General features: G+C 45.7%; 1 protein-coding gene and 1 long non-coding RNA gene across 2 annotated transcripts in view; both read right to left on the bottom strand.

Annotated features, from left to right (window-relative positions):
- furinb (furin (paired basic amino acid cleaving enzyme) b) overlaps window positions 1–11,243 on the bottom strand; it is an 87,730-nt gene extending 76,487 nt beyond the window's left edge. Inside the window, exons 1-2 of the mRNA XM_060061572.1 lie at window positions 10,546–11,243; window positions 4,755–5,067 (exon numbers count right to left, since the gene is read on the bottom strand). Coding sequence (XP_059917555.1) covers window positions 4,755–4,946 — 192 coding nt within the window. The 5' untranslated portion in view covers window positions 4,947–5,067; window positions 10,546–11,243. The remainder of the gene's footprint in view (window positions 1–4,754; window positions 5,068–10,545) is intronic.
- Window positions 11,244–18,341: 7,098 nt separating this feature from the next.
- LOC132465049 (uncharacterized) lies at window positions 18,342–19,943 on the bottom strand. Its single transcript, XR_009527442.1, has 5 exons — window positions 19,691–19,943; window positions 18,890–19,144; window positions 18,681–18,764; window positions 18,576–18,624; window positions 18,342–18,388 (listed from the first exon to the last, which is right to left on the bottom strand). It is a non-coding gene; the product is annotated as an uncharacterized LOC132465049 (long non-coding RNA).
- Between the last annotated feature and the right edge of the window lie 1,505 nt (window positions 19,944–21,448).

The raw sequence follows: 21,448 nt of genomic DNA, 5'->3' as shown, positions 1-21,448 counted from the left end.
CCCATTAAGCACGAGAACTCTGTATTGTTACTGGCAGTACCTTCCCTTATTGGCAGTGAAACTTTCTATTTCCTACTGTGCTTCTTTTCCGGTATGCAGATAATTGATCTGCCAGGCATTTGCAGTGAAAGGTGTAAACTTACAGGAAAAGGTCACTCTGACTTTTACCTTGATATCACAAGCTAAGTACTATTTTTAAATACAAGGACGTACAACATACAATAAGTACAATCAGTGTCAGGACGTACAACATACAATAAGTGCGTAAATCAGCGCCTCTAGCTTCTCAACCATTCTGCCCACACCAACATAGACTGAATGTACCTTGATCTGGCGAATGCTTCATGAACCACCTGCAGAGTGCAGGTCCAATTACCTTCTATCTCTGAATAAACGGGTAAAACCTTTACCACTGTTTGAGTCACACCTAACCCGGTTATCAAGATTACAATTCACCATGGCCGCCTACACCTCAGTGTTTGACAACGAGCAGGCCCTATTGTTGGAGAAACAGGACACTTAAAAGAGATTACACCACGATTGTAGTTGTGTTATTGGTTTTCTCACTGTGACAAACAGAATGGGAAGGGAGAATATGTTTGCTGGCATACACTCAAACACACACACACACACACACACACACACACACACACACACACACACACACACACACACACACACACACACACACACACACACACACACACACACACACGCACGCACACACACACACACACTGGGGAGTAGGAGAGAAGGTGTTAAATTACATGTCGGTGGAATGGATGCAATGGAGAATAATAAATAATCAGAGGCTGTTTTTTGTAGCATAGATTGGTTAGCTGATGCATCTCCCCTGGGTGATTGCTTAAAATATGGTAGATTGCTTTTGGGTTTCTCAGCAAAACCTTGAGGTCCTTACCACATAATGATTTTGTGTCAGCAATAATAGAGGCAATTAGGTATTAAAGGTTGCTGTACTATGCTGGCCACACCTTTGTAAAGAGCACATATACACGCAGACCAAGAGAGGTCCAACTTTCTGGTTCGACACTTGAAATGACCCTCCCGGTCGATCAGGTCCCTCCAAACAAACTCATTATTGGTCTCGCCTTTGGTGGAGACAAAGTCCTGCGACTGTGCGTTGAATAGAAGAGTGATGAAACGCTGGAGGCGGTGTTATCGCTGCCAGCTTCAGCTAGCTCATTTTGGCAACGGTTGGACTGTCGAAAACATGAAAAACACATATGGCTTCACACAAGGCTATGAATAATATCAGCAACGCATAGCGAAGCCGGAATTAACCGGCCAAAAAACATAATCTTCCTGCAAATCCTTTGGTTGATTTCAGGGAGGCGAGAAGGTCGACGAGGGAGGGAGTGGATGAAAAGGCATCATCAGGATTCTTCCAGAAGGCTGTGTGGTTCTGGAGGAGGCAGTGGGTTTAACATGCAGATAAAGCCACCACTCCGAGGAGCCCAGGCAGGGGGAAGGCCGGGGGGTTACGGGACCCGGGGTCAACATTATGGAAAAGAGCTCGGAGGCATGCTGATGCTCGAGATGCAGACGCTTCGTGCATCCGCAGCCTTCGCTGTTCACTTCGCATTATCACCGGCTTAATGCCGCCTCCTATCTCAGCAATTCAGCAGTCAGCATATTGTTTTTCCTGGTAAATAAATGTGCTATTTTGAAGATACGCAAATTCATCTACTGTACAACAGATGTTGACGGTTGAGAAAACACTCCACTGCTGAACCGCAGCTAATTAATAGTTTACCGAGGAAAGGTCCCAAGCGTGTATTTATTTTGTCCTATTTCTTATTTTATTATATATTATTAATTCTTATTATTGTCCTGTGCTATTGCGGGTGCGCCACATTTCCAGTCCAGGATTTAATAAAGTTGATCTCATCTTATCTTGTGGTGCTGACAGCGAGGTTGACTATGAAGCATTTCTGTTCCAAGAATCTTGAAAGCAGTAATGACACGGGTCGTTCCAGATATAGTCGGTTGCTGATGCAAAGAGGAGCCTCGTTTGACTTTCACATTAGTGGGAGAAACAACAGTCATTTCCATTCAGACTTTATACGAATATTGATTGTGTGCTTGAACCGAGAATTGCTTGGCTTCCCCAAAGGAGAAAATAATGTAAATATGTAAATATAATACAGTTAGCCTTGAAAGAATAAGCTTTCGATCTCTGAACTTTGTGTGTCTCGCATGCATTACTTTGTGAGACTAAATCAAAAGAAAATGGCTTTAAATATTTTAAAGCAAGCATCATTATGTATGTTGGTGTAACACGTTTGCGTGCACATATCAGGCACACATTGCGTTTTAACAACACTGTGTCAACAAACAATTAGTCCAAGGATAGCTGCAGCTGGGACTTTTCCCGCCCTATGTTTGCATAGTATAGCATTCAGCTTGTCAAACTGAGTGCTTTGTTTTATCATTAGAATTGTAAACTGAGTCATTGGTATTCATGGATGCTATAATTGTTATGCCATTAAGGTCATCTAGATGTCAAGGCCATTACTAGAATTCAAGTACATTGAAGGAAGCATCCCCTCCTTGGGGATTTTTTCAATGACAATGACTACGATGACCGCTTTGGGCCCAGAATGCTTTAAGACAATTAATGTGTCTTTCTTAATGTCCAGACTCTGGAGAAAGTTACAAAGAACACTGAGACAAAGGGACAGGCTTGATAAGGAAAGAGAAAGGACCAGGGCTATGTCACTCCATCAGTGGATTCATTAAGTTCCTTTGTTCAAAGAAGGAAACAAAGCACACCAGATCAATTGTTTTTTTTTATTTTCTTTGCTGTAATCGGCTGCTGGGGTTTAAGGAAAGTCAATCTCTCAAATCAGATTCTAGATCTGTGAAAGAAAGGAAGTTGTCGTTTTGCCAATAAAATAATTTGATTTTAAAATATTTTTCCAATAATTACAAATTCTTATTCAGTGAGAGCAATCCTACAGAAATATTTGATTGCCCAGTTATATCTTGTCTGTGATCGTGTCCTTCATTAAATCAATCTAATTATGAAGGAAGGAACCCATTTATAGAGCAATTCTGATGCCCAAATTAAATAAACTTAAATTGAACAAACTTTAATTTGGTAATCAAAATCAAAACAACGGCAAAAAAATAAGGATATTCTCAAAGTAGCAGTATTGTAACAAGACAATCACCAATAATCTCTCTTCAATACCATTGTCCAGGAGACTCCTGCACACTGCAGTAGTTCAGATGCTTTTGTACTGGAAGCACAAAGACTCCTTCCATGACTCACTGTGTGTATCCTTAAATCCTTACATCACAAACACATCACAAACACACTGTTCCCAAGTCGCTGTGTTGTTGTCACTTCAGTACACTATCAACTTGACATGTATCATACCCATCAACAGAATACAACTGGATGGAACCCGACATTACTTTATTGTCCAGCCAGCGCCCGAAATGTGGTCTTGGCCTCACAGACAAATCAAAAAGTCTCTCAAGAGAAATGGCTTGCATGGTACAAAATAAACTACAGCCACAAATACTACACAAATACAAAGAAGAGTTTGGATTGAAGCAGTTAATCAGTTGTTGTTCAAGAGAGCGATTACATTTTGTACAAAGAACCTTTCGTATATATTGCATTTGACCCGTTTTTAAACTATGGAGAGTTTCCTGAACTATGGCCTTGATTCTCATGCTGTAGAGTCCATACACTATGGACAGGAGATGTCCTGAACTATGGCTTTAGTTCTACTGTAGAGTTGTGGTTATCTACACTATGGAGAGGAGTTGTCCTGAATTATTGTTCTAGCATTCTTTGAGAGTTATAATTACATACACTATAGAGAGGAGGTGTCCAAATGTACTTATTGTGAGTTGCTTTGGATAAAAGTCTGCTAAATGCGCTAAATGTAAAGTAAATGTTTGCTGACCTATGGCCCCAGCATCTCTGTGTACGGCAGATTTTAATAGAGCGCTCCCTACTGCCTTGGCTCCCCGCCCACCGATTTACTGCCGATTCCCACAGTGTAGTGTAGTCATAAACCTTAAACATCTGCATTGACATGTACTGCATTGCCAACATTTTTCGAGAGGCAATACTAGTTTTATAGTAAAAAAACGCACACTTCAAAGACAAACAAGTACACGTAAAATGTTAAATACTTGAGCGTACGACCAACACTTCAATTGATAAGCTGAGATATCTGTACATTGCCGTTTGCTTGTTTTACCGAAATCCAGAGGAGATTCGGGTTCCAACCACTCGTCTCCATCGGGGTAAGAACGCCGAAAAGGCAATTTACAGATATCTCAGCGTATCCCTTGGAGATAAGATAAGGCAGTCCTTCATGCATCCCAGAAGGGTTATCCAGATGTCACTGTAGCAAGTCCAGGACCAGAACAGAAACGAGTAGTAGAACCAAAAAAGAAACACACAAACAAACAAGAACAATCTCAACAGTTTGGGTGGGAATCACGGGGATCCTAACGATACGATACGATACACGACGCCATACCGATACCATCACCATACAGTGACAAAACCTTCCGGAGCAATAAAGTTGCGGTGCTGGGTGCAGGGAAATCGGTAGAAATATCCATATTTGCCGCCAGTGTATCAATTCTCGTATCGCACAAAGAAGGGCGACGATCTATCACCGTATCTATATTTTGTCCCACCACCACTCAATAGCCACACACGCTCAAAACCAAAGCAACCCAACCCAACCAGGCGGTGGACCTACGTTTCCGTGGTTGACGAAGCCGTGTTTCCTGGCGATGCGGTCGGCCTCGCCGGCCCCCCCGATGACACGGACAGCCCAGGTGTTGGTGTAGACCTCAGCCGCCGCCGCCGTCGCGCCCCACCGGGAAGCCACCGCCACCCCCAGGAAGGCGAGCAGCGCCCATGACCGCCGCAGCCCTGTCTCGGCGCCCATGGCGGGGAGGGACGGTGTGTCCGTGCGTCCGTCCGTCCTGCTCCTGTCCGTCGGGCGCTCACTTCCTGCGAGGGCCGGTGGAGACGCGCTCGGCCTCACAGCAGCAAAGTGGAACAGCGACCTAGAAACGCAGAGAATAAAAAAGAGGGCAGAAACAGCTTTTAGTGTTGACACACGATGAGGACCCTTCTACGGTATGGTGCTCTTCCCCCAGGCTCGGTTAGAATGATATTCAGACTGGGGAACGGGTGTGAGGAGTGTGTGTATGAGAGTGTGTGGGTTTATCCAAATAAAAGGAGCACGGGGTGTTTTTGGACTGTCACGGATGCGTTCGTAAATCACTCTGTTTGGAACCCATCTGTCTGAAGACATTGCGGGGAAAGTAGGACCCGTTCAACCTATACACAGTGGGAACGGCCCACAGTGTCATTCTCAGCGCCTCTGCCCCCCTATGGTAATCCAAAACAAGGGATATGGGAGTGGGTGGGGATTTGAGCGCAGTGGCAAGAGAGCACAGTGTCACTTTGCCTTTGGAAGCCAGACCTCCTCTGAGCTCATTAGGGACCGAATGCCTAACATATAGAGGGAGAGAGAGAGAGAGAGAGAGAGAGAGAGTGTGTGTGAGAGAGAGTGTGAGAGTGTGTGTGAGAGAGAGTGAGAGAGAGAGAGAGAGAGAGAGAGAGAGAGAGAGAGAGAGAGAGAGAGAGAGAGAGAGAGAGAGAGAGAGAGAGAGAGAGATGCAAGAGAGTGAGAGACATAGAGAAAGGAAGAGAGGGAGAGAGAGACAGAGACAGAGAGAGAGGAAGAGAGGGAGAGAGTCAAGAGAGACAGAGACAGAGAGAGAGGAAGAGAGGGAGAGAGGCAAGAGAGGCAAAATAGTCAGAGCAGGAAAAGCAAGGAAGAGGTGTGGAGGGAGGTGGGGAGGGGAGCAGTGGAGAAAGGTGAAACAAGGTAAGGACGGGTCCAGGGATTGTATGGGCGAGAGACAGGTGAGGAGAGAACAATGCACATTCTTCTTCAGTATCACAAACAACCTTGGCTCCTTGCCCTTTTAAAAAATACATCAAAGTCCAAACGTGGCATCATACTTCAGGCTTTTAGAGACACGAGTACACCTCACACTTTCTTAACCAATTGGAAACGATGTCTAAGAAGGATGTGTAAAGAGTGCTTGAGGTAAGAGGCTCGTCTTCTTCAGTCAGCTCCGAGTTTATTGATGACTAACCATGAATAATTATGGCCCCATGTCACCGGGACACAGAATACAGATTTGGTTTGGTCCACAACGCAGTGTGAGTGACCTCAGGAATCACCTGCCAAGCATCAAAATGAAGCCAAGGGAGTTCAGAAATCATAACCTACACACTGCCCAGACTCAAACCAACGGTCAACTGCCTTTATCCGACCATTCCGTTGCCCATCGTCTGACTACTGCCAACTACACAGTAGTGTGTATGTTCTGCGCCTGCGCGAGAAGCAATAAGTCTCCTTAACATCGGCTGGCACTAGTCTTGTGGCGCTAGTCTGCCCCTCCCACACACTGCGCTGATTCGCTGGTTGTATGCTAGCAGCACACAACCAATCAGAGTATCCCATTGCTCAAATCCTCAGACGCCAACGCGCTCAGACTTTGCATGTTGAATCGGACAAGACACCGTCTCCGCGGTTCCAAAAGCTTCCAACACAGCTGATCACACCCAACAGATTTGTTCCCGAACTCCCGTCTCCCAAAACGTTTCAGATGGCCAACGGTTGGGCCAATCTGCTCCACTCTTTAGACCCATCGGGCCCTATTTTAACGGTCTGAAACACAAGTGAGAAGCGCCAAGCGGAAGCATCTTTCTGGGCGGTTCTATGGCAATTTCGCTATTGTACAGGCGCAAAAATTACTCTTTCGCTCCGCGCAAATCTAAAAAGGGTTGGTCTGAAGTAGCCTAATGACCCATAGGTGTGGTTTGGGCGTAACATGCAATAAACCAATGAGAGTGCCAGCTCCCATCCCCTTTAACAGCCATGAGCGCATTTGAATCTGACGAGTTGATATTTTGACAGCGCGTCTGCAGTCTCCGATGAGACAGATGCACATGAATTTCAAACTTCAAATGGCTCAGTTTATGGCCAAATATATATGGCCTAATTCACACATGGAATAAGGTTTTCTTCCACAACTTCAGAAATACTGAGTCCTCAAATAAATTTCGGCAAAGAAAACTTAACACACATATGATATGCGGTAACTGTGGTTCTATTTAATGATGTACGCAATACATCATAAACATTGTTTCTTATCAGTATTGTATGCATTATCGTTATCGACTTGTGTTCCTATTATGCATGTGTCCCCCCGTTAATATACATTGCCATGGACTGTATTATGCGTTACGCGTTTAGTTTGCGTGTGTTTAAACAGATGGACGCACACACGCGGCCGGCATTCATTAATTATTTTGCACATACACACACTTCATTCATTATTTTGAACACTCACGATAAAACAATGTTTTCTCAAGATCAAATACTCGTCAATCCTAAAGGTTATGGGCATGTACACGATGTCTGTGTCAAGAAAATATGTGCTTGCTGTAAGGTGTTTGCAGATGATTTAAAAGTACCGGTACAACTTATTACCGCTGTATCAGCTGTTCTTTCCCAAATAATTTAAAAAGAATGTGTGGCTAGGTAGATGAGAGAAGCAAAGTGTATGCGCGAGGTGCACAAGCAACATTATGCATGCGCCCTTAAAATAGCATCTGAACAACGCGCCACTGACTTTAAACCAGGTATTTCCTTGTATGTGGCTCAAGTGGTTTCTGAAACTGCAAAAGATCATTCCCTAATTTACAGACGCGTGGCGCAGGAGGGAAAATAATGCTCCGCGCCAGTTGCAAACTAGCAACGACACATGCGCCAGTGATTAAGTCAATTGCGCCGGACGCAAGATAGGGCCCATTATGTGGACCCTGTTCTCTGAAGCTGAAAGGTGAACCACATCGATGACTCATGAGTCATGAGGAATCCGGACTATTTTTTCTATTTACAGTTGATATGTTGATCCTGTATCAATACACTGCAAACAATATCAGAATAATTCCACCCGTTTAATTTCCCCAATCATTTATTAATCAACTTTCCCAAAAGTTTGTAAGAAAATCAGTAAGGTTTCAAACAGCCCGAGTATGCACCAGTGAGTTTGTGCTATGCATGCTTCGAGCCAGGAAGCAGAATGAAATGACATATGGGGTGAAAAATAACAAACCTATACTTTAATGAAGAGGTGGTATCTGCAGTAGCAACAACAAGATCAGCCATACTGCACATCATAATTATGTGCGTCTCAAACGCTCACGACACGATTACATTTCTAACACGACCTTGAGGTGGAGAAATGAAAGCGAAGGAAAAGTCTGACAGCATGGAGATTGCATCACTGCTCCTTCAGTACGTTTACGTTTGTCAGGCCTGAGCAAAGCACCTGAAACATATTAATTTTCTTTCTAAAGGAATGCATTTAATCCTGTCGTGTCGGTATCGCATCTTACTCAAAGAAAAGTAATCATTTCATTATTGCTTCAGTATTATAATTAATTCAATTTGATTCAGTTTGCTAACATATTTGCTGGTAATAGCCTAGGGTATTTGCTGCTAAAAAAGGCCAGTGCTGATCAGTTGTGCGTTTGAAGTAAGACCTTTTCAAAACGTCCACCTCCATACAAACAGGGGGCAGTACGATAACAGTCTGCAAACGGAGATGGGCATGCACACTTTCTGCAAGTGAGATTGCAATATGTATGAAAGAGCAGCAACATTGACTGTGTTTTTATTGGGGAAATAAAAACACCTTGGGAGCAATGATAAAAGACTCCTCCCCTGGTTGAGATCCATAGCTGAGAGAGAACGAGGTGCTGGCTCCCGCTTCCAGTGATACATTTTGATTCAAAGCAAGGGATGGAAAACAACAGCAGCCCGCATTTTGGTTTTAGACTCCAAAGCATCATTAACGGCCTTACGGTGTAGACGGGGCCGTCGAGTGGTTAGGGGTGGTTTTACTCCTTGCCGAAAGTTTCAGGGTCAGGGTTCGAATCCCAACGCCCCCAGCCTACCAGTGGGCACCCTTGAACAAGAGGCCCTAAGCCACACCTGCTGCCTTAACGACTCATCTCTGAGTTCACTGTGCACGCACTGTCTGGGTCCCTGGCCAGAATCTCAGGGTTTCAAATCCCAACACCCGAGCCTACCTGAAGGCAACCTTCAGCGAGAGGCCCTAAGCCCTAAGAACTCTCTGAGTTCACTGTGAGTGCAGGGTCTGGGTCGATGGCAAGAACCAGTAGGACTGAGAAGCTGAGCACCATGGGCTGCTGTTGCTGAACCGGACCGTGTTCAGCGTGGACTAGCTGGGGCCTGTACAGAACCAGCCGGCTCCCTGGGAGATGATGGAGAACCAGGAGTTCTTGTTTAATGCTTCAAGTAATGTAGCAAGAGAGAGGGGGGCGGCTGGCCTTAACTCGCCTAGAGCCACAGACCCAGGTCGATTAAAACAAAAGGAACAAAAGAAGAGGATGGAGAACGAGATGGTCTGCTAAATAAAGGATTTTTTTTGATATTGACGTTCCATACTGAAGGAATTGGTCCTCCTGTTTCAGTGCATACAGGTACTGAAACTTTAAGAAAATATCCTGATTTAACCTCATTTGCTCCCAATCCGATGCATTGCTTTACTGCAAAGCAAAACTTGTGAGTTTGTAATGCTAGGTTTAAACCGCCAGAACTAGCAAAATACACAGAGAGACATAGCATAACACAATAGAAGGTCTGATGATCAATTAACAGACGCATACCATGGATTTAGAACTGTGAATGTAAAATAAAAGGCAATTAGAAGAGACTTGCTGGTACAATGCCTATAAACAAGTGATTCCCCACTGAAGAAACGCTTTGTCACAATAATTGCAGAAATTGATTTAGTTTTTCTCATGCTGAGATATCGATAGCATTTGCTTTAGTTGTTATTGATGGACTGCAATCCCAAATCTGTAATTCTACTGAATTGTTGCTCCTAAACAAAAACATTATGTCCGCTCTGGAATTAAAACGCTCAGACACAGGACAATTTCCAGCAAAGTATGGAATAGCTGGATTAAATCAAGCAATAAGCACAATAAGAGATGCAAGACCCAAGAACCGATAATGAAGAAAACTGAAAAACGGAGAAAAAACAGATACACGAATGTAAACCCAAAAGAAGTCATCCAACCAAAATACTGTTATTAGCAAAAATCGAAGTCCTTACCAATGCTTCTCCTAAGTTGTGACACAGGCAGTAGAGGGAGGCTGAGCAGTATTGATTATGCCTGTGTAACATAATTCGACCCCCCAAATGAAGCAAATTAAGCAAACAGTCAGATCTGGTGTAGTTCTGTAGTCAGACTGCGCCTCCGGGTTCCCGAATACTATGATCGCCTAATACTATGATCGTCTCCACCCACTTTGGCTCTCGCTGTCGTCCAGAAAACACCCCCATCCCACCATCCATCCCTCAATCCATCCATCCATGCCCCCTCGGAGACCAAAACACGCAGCTGAAGCAAAAGTGAGACAATACCGTCATCAGATGCGAGGGACCTCCAGCACCAGGATCAGCACCATCAGCTCCTCCACCACACGCCTCATCCTCTTCTATTGTGGCGGGGAAGGCATCGGAACTTTACCCAGACCTGCCTCCTCTCTACTTGTCCTGGAGATGTGGGCTGTGCGCTCTCCTCAGCATCTTCTCCCCGGCAGCGACGCTCAACTCTTCTGCTCTACCACCGTGGACGGCACCAGCACGCGGAAGGGGTTCACTTTTAGGACACATTGCATTGCTCCATTGTATCGATGGGTTCAGTAATAATAAAGGCAATGAGTTTTTTTGTTGTAGTACAAAACAGCGCTGCTGCCGTGCAGGTGTTAAAACCGAAATGAAAAAACACAAGTGAGTATTGCGACTATTCAATCCCAATCAGAGGAAAAATGTAAATGAAGTGAAGGGCTGAAACTACAGCGGCGTATAAGGCAATGAGGGACTACAGTAGGATACATGTCAGAGTCGGCAAGGGTTATACAAGCGCTTAATTTGTTGCATCCTACCGGCCTGGAGGGCGGGTTCTGAACCTGTGCAGACTGCCCGCCCTTTAAATAAAAACACCCGGTCCACTGTTAAGATAAACCACGCGTCCCCGATAATAACCAGCACTGCTATAACCTCTGTGTTCTCCTGCCATCTAGCGACCGTCCGGTGCAATGACCCTAACTAACCCACCTTCCAGCGTGGATGGGTCTCACCATGTCCATGGTCTCACCAGCAGGCGTTGTCAGAAGGCCTCCATGTTTTCCTTGCAGCCCCCTCTACCGTCTCCGGGTCGGTGCGCCAGACGACCGCAACATGGCGCTAGAATACAGACAGCGCTGGTTAACAGGGGGAGTCGCGTTGTTTATTATAACAGCGGACCCGATTGTTGTTTTGTACGGGCACCTGTTCATCCAGCCCGCCCTAACAAAACAACCACCCGGTCCTGTGTTATAATAGGCCTATACCAGTTGTGCACTGCGGTCAAGTGAGCCGCCATTCGTTCATCCGCGGTTAAACCAGCCGTCACACAAAATCTTCGTGCGCCTTTACTCTAAACAGCCTTTGGGTGGTATCTCGCAACGTTTTCAAAATATAACCCTTCACCTACGTGTGTAAATATATAGAACACTAGCTGTCTTACGGCAGCGTCTAGAATGTCCGCACTTGCGGACATCTTGCCAGTCAGCTGCTCACCCATAACATTGTGTTGGTAGTGGTACTGTATGTACTTTATAAATAACCATAACTTGCTACATTTTCAACCATTTTCCCAACGGTTTGGTTTCTTACAAACCTTATTAACGTGGTTATAATATTGTACCTATTTTAGAACATTTCAATTTTTTTAGAATCTAACATAATTATTCATCAGTATCATGTATGCAGTGCCGTAACTACATCTCTGACGTTTATAACAAAACAAACCGTTTGAAAATGTAGCAAGGTGGTTAAGGTTATTTAAAAAGTACATGTAGGCTACCACTACCAAGTCAACACAGTGTTATGGGTGAACAGCTGACTGTGGCAAGTTGGCCGCCAGTGCGGACCTTCGACTCCATTGGCCAGCAGAATATGCATGTGTACGTTTTTCAAATGACATTTTCTCAAAATCTATACAGTAAAATCAAATGGTTCCTTGTGGTCAAGTAGAGCCTAGTCAGTACAACAGTTAGTATGTTCATATCAGTCAGTGCCTGAACTTATGTGACATTCGGTCTATAGCCCACTTCAAATTGCTGACATAATGCAAATTTGCAAAGGCGAGCATATGCATGTGTACGTTTTTCAAATGACATTTTCTCCAAATCTATACAGTAAAATCACATGGTTCCTTGTGTACAAGTAGTCAGCACACCGGTTGATATGGTCATATCAGTCAGTGCCTGAACCAATACGCGAGTCTAACCAATACGCAGGCCTTTGCCCTCTCGTCTCGAGCTTCTCGCTCACAACCAATCACGTTCTTCTGGAGGTCACTAGTTCTTAATTGATTTCAGCTGCGTCTCCCCCGCCTCTCCTCATAAAGCGCCCCCACCGTGACGGATGTTAATCGTTTATTTTGCGTTGGATTGCGTGGGTTGAACAATCCGGACATCGTGGCCACCGACGTGGACCCCCGCCACCGGGACCCCCGCAGTGAGTAAAGCGGGGTACTTCCTTCATGAGCACACTCTCCCCATCTCCTCCTGTCGTCTGTTCTCGCTCTATTGTACATGTTTTACCGCTGGAGGTTAATGTGGATTTGCTGATGGAAGTGGTAGTTTGTGTTGAGTGGTTTGGGATCGACTGACTAACTAACGCTGCGGACCGCTACAGTACCGACCACCACACTGGGAAGTGTCCTCTGCTCACTGTGGAAGCAGCATGGAAGAACTGCAGCAACTCTGATGGAAACAAGGACCTCCACGCTGTTGAACACAAACTGTTCTAGGCCTACTACAAACCGAGGCGGTCCCACTCGGTTAAAGATCTCGTGGTCAATGGGGCAGACCGCTGGACCTGGACGTCACCTTCTGCAGATTCACTGCCCTCAGGAATCCACGGATAACTTGAAACATGTCCGACTCCACATGTACGAAAAATCCAGGATGGAAACTTGTGGAAGGAAGAAAGGGGTCTGTTTTTGCTCAACCCATAGCCCCACTGAGCCCTTCTGTGGAAACCTGTCTGACTGACCCTACTGACTGGGGGCCTGTTGCGTGTTTGGTTGGTCTGGTATTTGCTGCTTGTGATCTGCAAGGTGGTCCTGGGTTAGATGCGGTGTCTGACTTGCACACCACTCTCCCAATTCTATTCTTCTCTTTACTACTTTTCTACATACACTTGCTGCTGCTGCTGTTGACCGCTGGTTGTGCAATGTGGTTTTTATTCGCGTATGTTCTGTGGACTTTTGCATTTGTATTTTAATGAACATGTTTACTGCCTGTTAGACCTCGGATTGTCAAACCTAAACTCCTTCACTGGCAAAATGTAGATGCAAATTAAATGCCAAAATTAACATTTCAATATTCATTTTGCGCATTTCACCAATAGCTTCGGAACTAGACGGACCTCGTATATAATTTGCTCTTCAAAGATGCGGTCAGGCGCCCCTCCGTTAACGTTTTCTGCCCGGTACGAAATAGACCGACCAATAGCAACCCTTTAGGCTATCTAATGTGAGGTTGGATATACGCAACATGTAGAGGTGTTTCAACAACAAAGATGGAAGTTAGTGAACTAAAGACTGTATATGCTCACTAAAAGAACGAACGACTACTACTCAAAGATTTTGAGGAATATGTATTTCTGCATCACCCGTTCCAATGCTATGATTAGTCGAGGCCTATCCAATAGCATAGCATCGACCCATTTTAGATCGCGCCCTTTAGACACGCCCCTTGGAAATTGAACAACGCACTTCGACGCAAAGGATCCAGAAGGATTTCACAACGAGTCCATTGGAAGATATCGAGGAACATGAACATCACCAATGAAGGAGAGTAACGTTTCCACTTGCTATAGGAATTTAGTGAAGCACTAAATAGTTAATAATAATAATGATAAAATGTGGTCACCATTTATTAACTTTTTGGGTAAGACTTGCTTTGCTAATATAACCGCGTTAAAACCACATTCATTTACTTTTCTTGTGTAGTTTCCCACTATTTAAATGTTTTATAGAAGTAAAAAAGTAATCAATAGGACTATACACATTTGTACAACAATTAATCATTATACAGGATTTGAACATTTTCTATTCGAGCTCATGCTTCATAATATTTCCAAGGATTGCAGAGTACCAAATGATTTATGAACAGTTGTTTTTGTTCAGGAGCGGATTGTACTCCCAGAGGCTTCAACAGAGCGGGTCTGGAGCTGGGAGCTGCAGGTGGATGTTGGCCAGGAGCCGTTCAGTCCTACAGGAACAGACGGGTGAGCCGTGGAACTGCACCTCCTATAAACTCCTCCTTGGCGTGGTCAAACGGTTCAGAATAAAACTGGAATTCAGTCATTGGTTGTGATTGGCTTGTTAGCCAAGCGTTCTCAGCCACTAGGACTAGTGTCCTTATGAAGATTAGATGTGTGGCTGGGTTTGGGAGTTTATAGGAAATGATACTTCTCAAGAACGCACAGAATGGGAGAAGATAAGCTACTGACATCTGAGTGAGCGAGGAGAAAAAAATCTCCAGTGTTTAAATAGATTTTGTCTTGTTTCAGTAGAGGTGATGGAGGCGGTCGTCTGGAGGTGCTCGTCTGGAGGTCCGTGGCGGTCGTCTGGAGGTGCTCGCCGTGAGGTCCATGGCGGTTGTCTGGAGGCGCTCGCTGCAGGTGGAGGGAAGGCCGGGAGCCGTGCAGCCCAACGGATGCAGAACGGTGAGACACGGAGCTGCACATTTCTTCTAGGCTTGGTGAATTGTTTAGAATTAAAACTTTGACATGCAGCCACAGCAACTCTGAGGTGTTCTGAAAAATGTCAGATGCATTCTCAGCCACTAGGACCAGCTCCAGGATGTAGGCTAGGTGTGTGTGGCTGGCTGTTGGGTTAAATAATACCTCACTCAAGACTGCACAGTAGGGCATCAGTGAGATCTGTGGGAGCTAAAGCAGAGGAGGAGTTGATTATCTGCATCATGTACGGGGAGAAATGTGCAGTGTGCAAATGGAACGTGTCATTCGCCTTTCAGAAGGACTGAGGTGGAGGTCCTGGAGGCAGAGGCCAGCCTGGAGGCGGAGGTGGCCTGGAGGTCCTGGAGGCGTCCAACCTGGAAGGGGCGGCATGGAGGGCCAGGTGGTGGCTCCTCATCCAGTGAAGTTAAACTCATCTTCAGTGCATCCATGATGAAAGGGGAGAAATGTTCCAGTGTGTAACTGGAACTTGTGTCTCACATTTCAGAAGGGCCTGGAGGTGGCCAACCTGGAAGGCCTGGAGACGGCCGAGGTCCTGGAGGCAACGGCGGGCCTGGAGGTGGAGGCCAACCTGGAGGTCCTGGAGTCGGTGGGCCCGGCGGCGGCGTCCTGGAGGGCCCGGCGGCGGCGTCCTGGAGGGCCCGGCGGCGGCGTCCTGGAGGGCCCGGCGGCGGCGTCCTGGAGGGCCCGGCGGCGGCGTCCTGGAGGGCCCGGAGGAGGCGGCGGTGGCGGCGTCCTGGAGGGCCCGGAGGCGGCGGCGGCGGCGGCGGCGGCGGAGACGGCGGCGTCCTGGAGGGCCCGGAGGCGGAGGCGTCCTGGAGGGCCCGGAGGCGGAGGCGGCGGCGGCGTCCTGGAGGGCCCGGAGGCGGAGGCGGCGGCGGCGTCCTCCTGGAGGGCCCGGAGGCGGAGGCGGCGGCGGCGTCCGCCTGGAGGGCCCGGAGGCGGAGGCGGCGGCGGCGTCCGCCGGCGTCCTGGAGGGCCCGGAGGCGGCGGCGGCGTCCTGGAGGGCCCGGAGGCGGCGGCGGCGTCCTGGAGGGCCCGGAGGCGGCGGCTCCTCATCCAGTAAAGCTAAACTCTTCTCCAGTGCATCATGAACGGGGTGGAATGTCCGGGGTGCAAATAGAACCTGTGTCACATTTCAGAAGAAATGAGGCGACGTTGCGGAGGTCCAGGCGGTTGGCCCGGTGGAGGTCCTGGAGGAGACGGTCCCGGCGGTGGAGGACGGCTGGGGGGTCCGGTGGTGGAGGTCCGAAGGCGGCTCGTGATTAGACCAAGCAGCTCCTCATCCATGGAAGGTAAGCTCTTTCTCCAGGTCAATCTGATCAACGAGAAAATCAAAGAGCGCAGCCATGAACTGGTGGTATCGCCATTTGGGGACTAAACTCTAATGTTTAACTCAAGTAACTGCAGTGTTTCCCCCAGCACTGTATGGTTAAGGCCGGCTTAACAGTAGGGCCCCGCCTTGACTACCAATGTAGAAAAATTATATATAAAAAAATAATTATGCAATAACAAAGTGCAAAACTCGTAGGGAAAGAAAACATACTTTCCTCAAGTACAAAAAATATAGATAAATAATTTGTCGGTAATACTGTATACTGTTCAAAACAATAGTCGTGCCATAAAGCATTTTGAATGCAATTGGAAAAGGCGGTTGTATGTATTATTGCGAACTGAAACCCTCACCGAAGACCCCCCCCCCCCCCCCACCTTGACTAAGACATTGTCTGGGGGAAACACTGAACCGGGTTGTATCACTTAGTAGTGAGTACACTAGGGTAGCTGGGTCATCTCCAAATGCTAACTGAGTGTTTGCTCCAGCAGGATTGATGGAGTCACTGGGATGAAGATCACTGCTCAGGGGCTGACGACCACTCATCTTTCCGGAGAAGGTACATAAATCTACAGCTGATGTGATTAAAGTTCTGCAGTTCAGATCCGCTGATAAATGGTCCCATACCGTATCCACAGCGTCCTCATGGTGCAGGCGGTCAAACCTCCACCTCTTTGGAGAGACCAAGCAGCTTGATGACTGACTGGTTCTTTATACTCAAGACCTCGTCCCGGAGCAGAGGACGGACCTAAGGCCCGCAGCGCAGCCGACTAGAGACTCCATGTGGAACCGGTAAGATACTGGTTTGACCATCTTGAAGACATTTTCATTTATTCAACAAGGTTAGTTTTGTTTGGCGGGTATGTTGCTTTGATACTAGGGGCTTCTTCTGTAACAAACTTTCTAGAGAATAAGATCTGACTTCAGCCAATCAGCGGGATGTCCTTGAACAAGAGCCAATGGCTGAAGGTGCTCAAACGCATTCTTTTGACTCGCTCCTCTACTATTGCTGTAATCAAGCTGGATGGCTATTTTGCTCCTTCTGACAAAATCAAGTCTGCCACCTGGTGGCTGATGAGGGCGTAGCAACTCGGGGTACATTGGAAACATGATAAGAAGAGCCTGTTTTTGATGGTTGGATCGTACACCTAAATGTTTTTACATCAAAATATTGCCGAACCCCATGTTGGACAATGCTTGTTTTCATCCTTTTCTATGTTTAGCTTTGATTTATCCGTACCTTTTCTTGTGACCCATTCCCCTTAGGTTCAATTAAATTGACCTCTCCTTCAGGCGACTTAAAGGGAGACCAGATGTGCGGCAGCTGGGTGTCATGGTGCAGAGACCCAACGCTGGTAAATATTTACTTCCTCCTTGAACAGACCTAACGCGTCAAACGGCAATTATATAATCCCTCCTGATCTTTATAAAGGTCTGAAGACAAGTCTTTTCTGTGAACATCTCCACTGACTAGTGTGCTCTTAATTAAATTAAACCTGGTTCTCCAGCACTAGGACTGTTGCGGTAAATAAATGCTTGTTTTTTCGATAATTTAAGTCTATGAAATCAAATGCTGATTGAGACCAGATGGGGCTGTTCCTGCATTTATAGACATTTGATTGCCCTTGACACTGATTCTACTTTTTGCATCAATTTACTTCACAGTACTGAACTACACCAGTGTGTCCTACTCCCATAAACCCTGAGGATCCCTGGATGGCTACACCAGTGTGTCCTACTCCCATAAACCCTGAGGATCCCTGGATGGCTACACCAGCACATTAATCCACACCCAACATCAACACACAGTGCACACTCTATAGAGCTCGTAAATCCGCCCCTTGCGGCGGGACCTCGTGAGATCGTAAGATATGACTGGGTTTCAATGGAGAGAAAGTAATTATTTTCTCCATTTTATGTTGCACCACATTTTGGGGGAAGAATGTTTGAATCAATCTTTGTCATTTATTTCTGTAATCCCAGCTGTTGTATTTTATCACCGTAGCTGGGAGCCCTCTTTATAGGGAGCGACTAGAGGGACGAGGCTGGAAGCAAACCTAATGCCGCAATTTAACCGCAAATAAAGTGAGGCCTAAAGTAACTTGACTCTCTTACCTAAACTTGCTTGCCTAAACTCGCTTGTCTAAACTCGCTTGCATAAAACCTAAACTCGCTTGCATAAAACCTGAACTTGCTTGGCTAAACTCGCGTCGCTTGCCTAATACCTGAACTTGCTTGCCTAAACTCGCTTGCCTAAACTCGCTTGCCTAAACTCGCTTGCCTAAACTCGCTTGCCTAATACCTGAACTCGCTTGCATAAAACCTAAACTCGCTTAGCTTGACTCGCTTGCCTGTACTCGCTTGGCTAAACTTGCTTGTATAAAACCTAAACTCGCTTGCATAAAACCTAAACTCGCTTAGCTTGACTCGCTTGCCAGTACTCGCTTGGCTAAACTCGCTTGCCTAATACCTGAAGTCGCTTGCCTAATACCTGAAGTCGCTTGCCTAATACCTGAAGTCGCTTGCCTAATACCTGAAGTCGCTTGCCTAATACCTGAAGTCGCTTGCCTAATACCTGAAGTCGCTTGCCTAATACCTGAAGTCGCTTGCCAATACCTGAAGTCGCTTGCCTAAAACCTAAACTTGCTTGTCCAAACACGTTACACAAAGTTAACCATCCATAATCTTTAACCCAAACCAGACTTGTCCCTGGGTCGCTCCACTTTAATTTAGAAGTTTCTTCTTTTACCTCATCTGCGTTTTGAGTTTCATTCTTTGAGGGCTTGAAGTGCTTTGGAGGATATTTGAACCTTTGTTTGCCGCATCAATAAACATGCTTTATCTTTACCCATTTTGTTTTGGATTGCATTTCTATCTGTAATCCGGCCAAATGTTCAGTGTCCTTACATGTAATGTCTGGTCTGACAATAATCTGACCTCTTCATGAAGCAGAATGTGTGAATGTTGTCCCGTGAGCTCCAGGCTCTCTGTGGGCCTGTCAACGTCTCTTTGGCAAAAGGTTGGAGAGTGAAATTCATTTTTGTGCCATTTTCATGTGTTCCTGAGTATTTCAGACCTGTGGTGTTTCACATGAGACCTTATTTATTTTTCTGCCTGCATACGTAATGTCTACATTTATTTATTTATTTATTTTTATTTCGCCATGTACACACAGGTACTAGGAATTCTTTCTCTGCTTTTGACCCATCCGGGTAGCCGGTGAACACATACACTCACAGAGGTCCACACACATGGTGGCACACACATGGTGGCACACACATGGGGGCACACCGGCACTACCGGAGCAGCGCCCGGGGAGCAGGGGGGTTTCAGATGCCTTGCTCAAGGGCACCTCATCCGTGGATTTTCTCAGGATTCGAACTGGCCACCCTCCAGTTACCAGTCCAACTCCTTCACCAGTATGCCACGGATGCATTAGTAGGGTGATCACTGTTGATCCCAATATTGATCATTAACCACCTCATTCTTTGGGATTACAAATCATGTAATTTATGAGCATATTTGCAAATGCCTCCAAATATCAGTTTGTGTAAAAATGAATGAAATGTAACCTGCTTGATTTAAAGAAAATAAAACATCCAAATATTATAAACCTGTTTTGTGTTGCTCTCTTACCATGTGGAAATGAGCAGATAGATATGTTTAGCTCTGATTTGCTGCCTCCTTTTGGTGTGGTGCTGGGATTTGTTTAATATACTATTATCATTTCCAGGATAAGTTAATAACCTAGTATAGCCTGCCCGGAAAATAAGGGATATGATGGCCAGGGCAGGCTGTTTCGGTGTAAGTGAAATCCGCAAGCTGCTGATCATGTGAGAGAAGGTTATGTAGTCACATTAAAAAATACCTTGAAAGATGGTAGGCCTACGATCTACGAGAGACACAGAGGAACTTTCCTTATGAGGCTTTTGTCGGGATAAAAAACAAGTGCTCAGCAAAATGAACAATAAGTTGAAGTTTTTGCACTTGTAAATAGTTAATTTCGTTTGTAGGCTTTACTCAGACGTGAGCTCATTCTTGCATGCGGGTGTCCGGCTTGGCAGTGTAAAGAGGCCTATACATCATCCTGCCCAACAATATGGGCAGGATCTAGACCAAGCTCTCCTAATCGGGTCAGCAATAGCCGGGTTTCAATGCCCAGAATCTGAGTTTGAATGCTACTGAATTAATGGAATGTTGCATTTTTTGTTTTACATCATAGATTCTAAATTGCGCGCCAATCAATGAAACCTTATGCGGAATCAGATAGTCGGCTCTTTGCTGCACATTTAGATAAATGTAGTTGTCACACAAGCTATTTTTGTAATTATTTCAGGGGGGAAAATGCCTTGAAAAATGTAGTAGTGCGTTCAGGATAAGGACTAATGTAGCATATGTCAGCCTAGGCCAAATCAATTGTGTTTTAATATCTTTAGCATTCATATTATTGCAGTCTAATCTTTTCGTAGGCTATTCTGTTGATGGCCTTGATGGGGAGATATTTTAACGCTTTTTAACCCCATTTTCCTGCACCATTCCTGCGTCGCCCCCTCCTACGGAGCCCATTTCAGCACCGTGTCAGTAGACGGTTACAATCCTACGAACGTCGTGAGTGCAGTGAACGCGCGTTCGAAGCGCTCCATAGAAATTTACGATGGCTTGCAAGATCCATCGTGAGAATGATCGTACGAGCATCGTTATCGGGAAACGGAGCCCTGATGCCCATGATCCTCTGTTGGTGCTTACATTGATAGATAGATTTTGGCTCTTATTATGAATATTCATGACATGCAAACATCTCGCCTCTGCTAGGCTAACAGCACTGTCCGTAACACACGCACGCACAAACACAGGACAGGAACACACACACACGGCCACGGCCTGGAGAGGTCATCTCTCTTATGACGTCACAATGAGCTGCATGACGTTGGATTTTTTTTCTAAGAATCTTTAACGTTTGCATATCTACTGTTGCACACATATTGAAAAACGCTTCTGAACAAAAGACATCGCTCGACGATTTCCGTCTGATTATTAATAAGCTTATTTTGTCTGTTGTTTCTGCAAGGAACGAACGGAAAACAAAGGTATGTTACGGTCAATTAACGAAAAAAATTAAATGATTTACTAGGGAACGGGCTGTTAAATAGGATTCATTTGAAAAACGTACACATG

The sequence above is a fragment of the Gadus macrocephalus genome, chromosome 9 (assembly GCF_031168955.1).
Source record: "Gadus macrocephalus chromosome 9, ASM3116895v1".
Lineage (NCBI taxonomy): Eukaryota > Metazoa > Chordata > Actinopteri > Gadiformes > Gadidae > Gadus > Gadus macrocephalus.
This window is presented reverse-complemented; position numbering and strand designations above follow the sequence as displayed.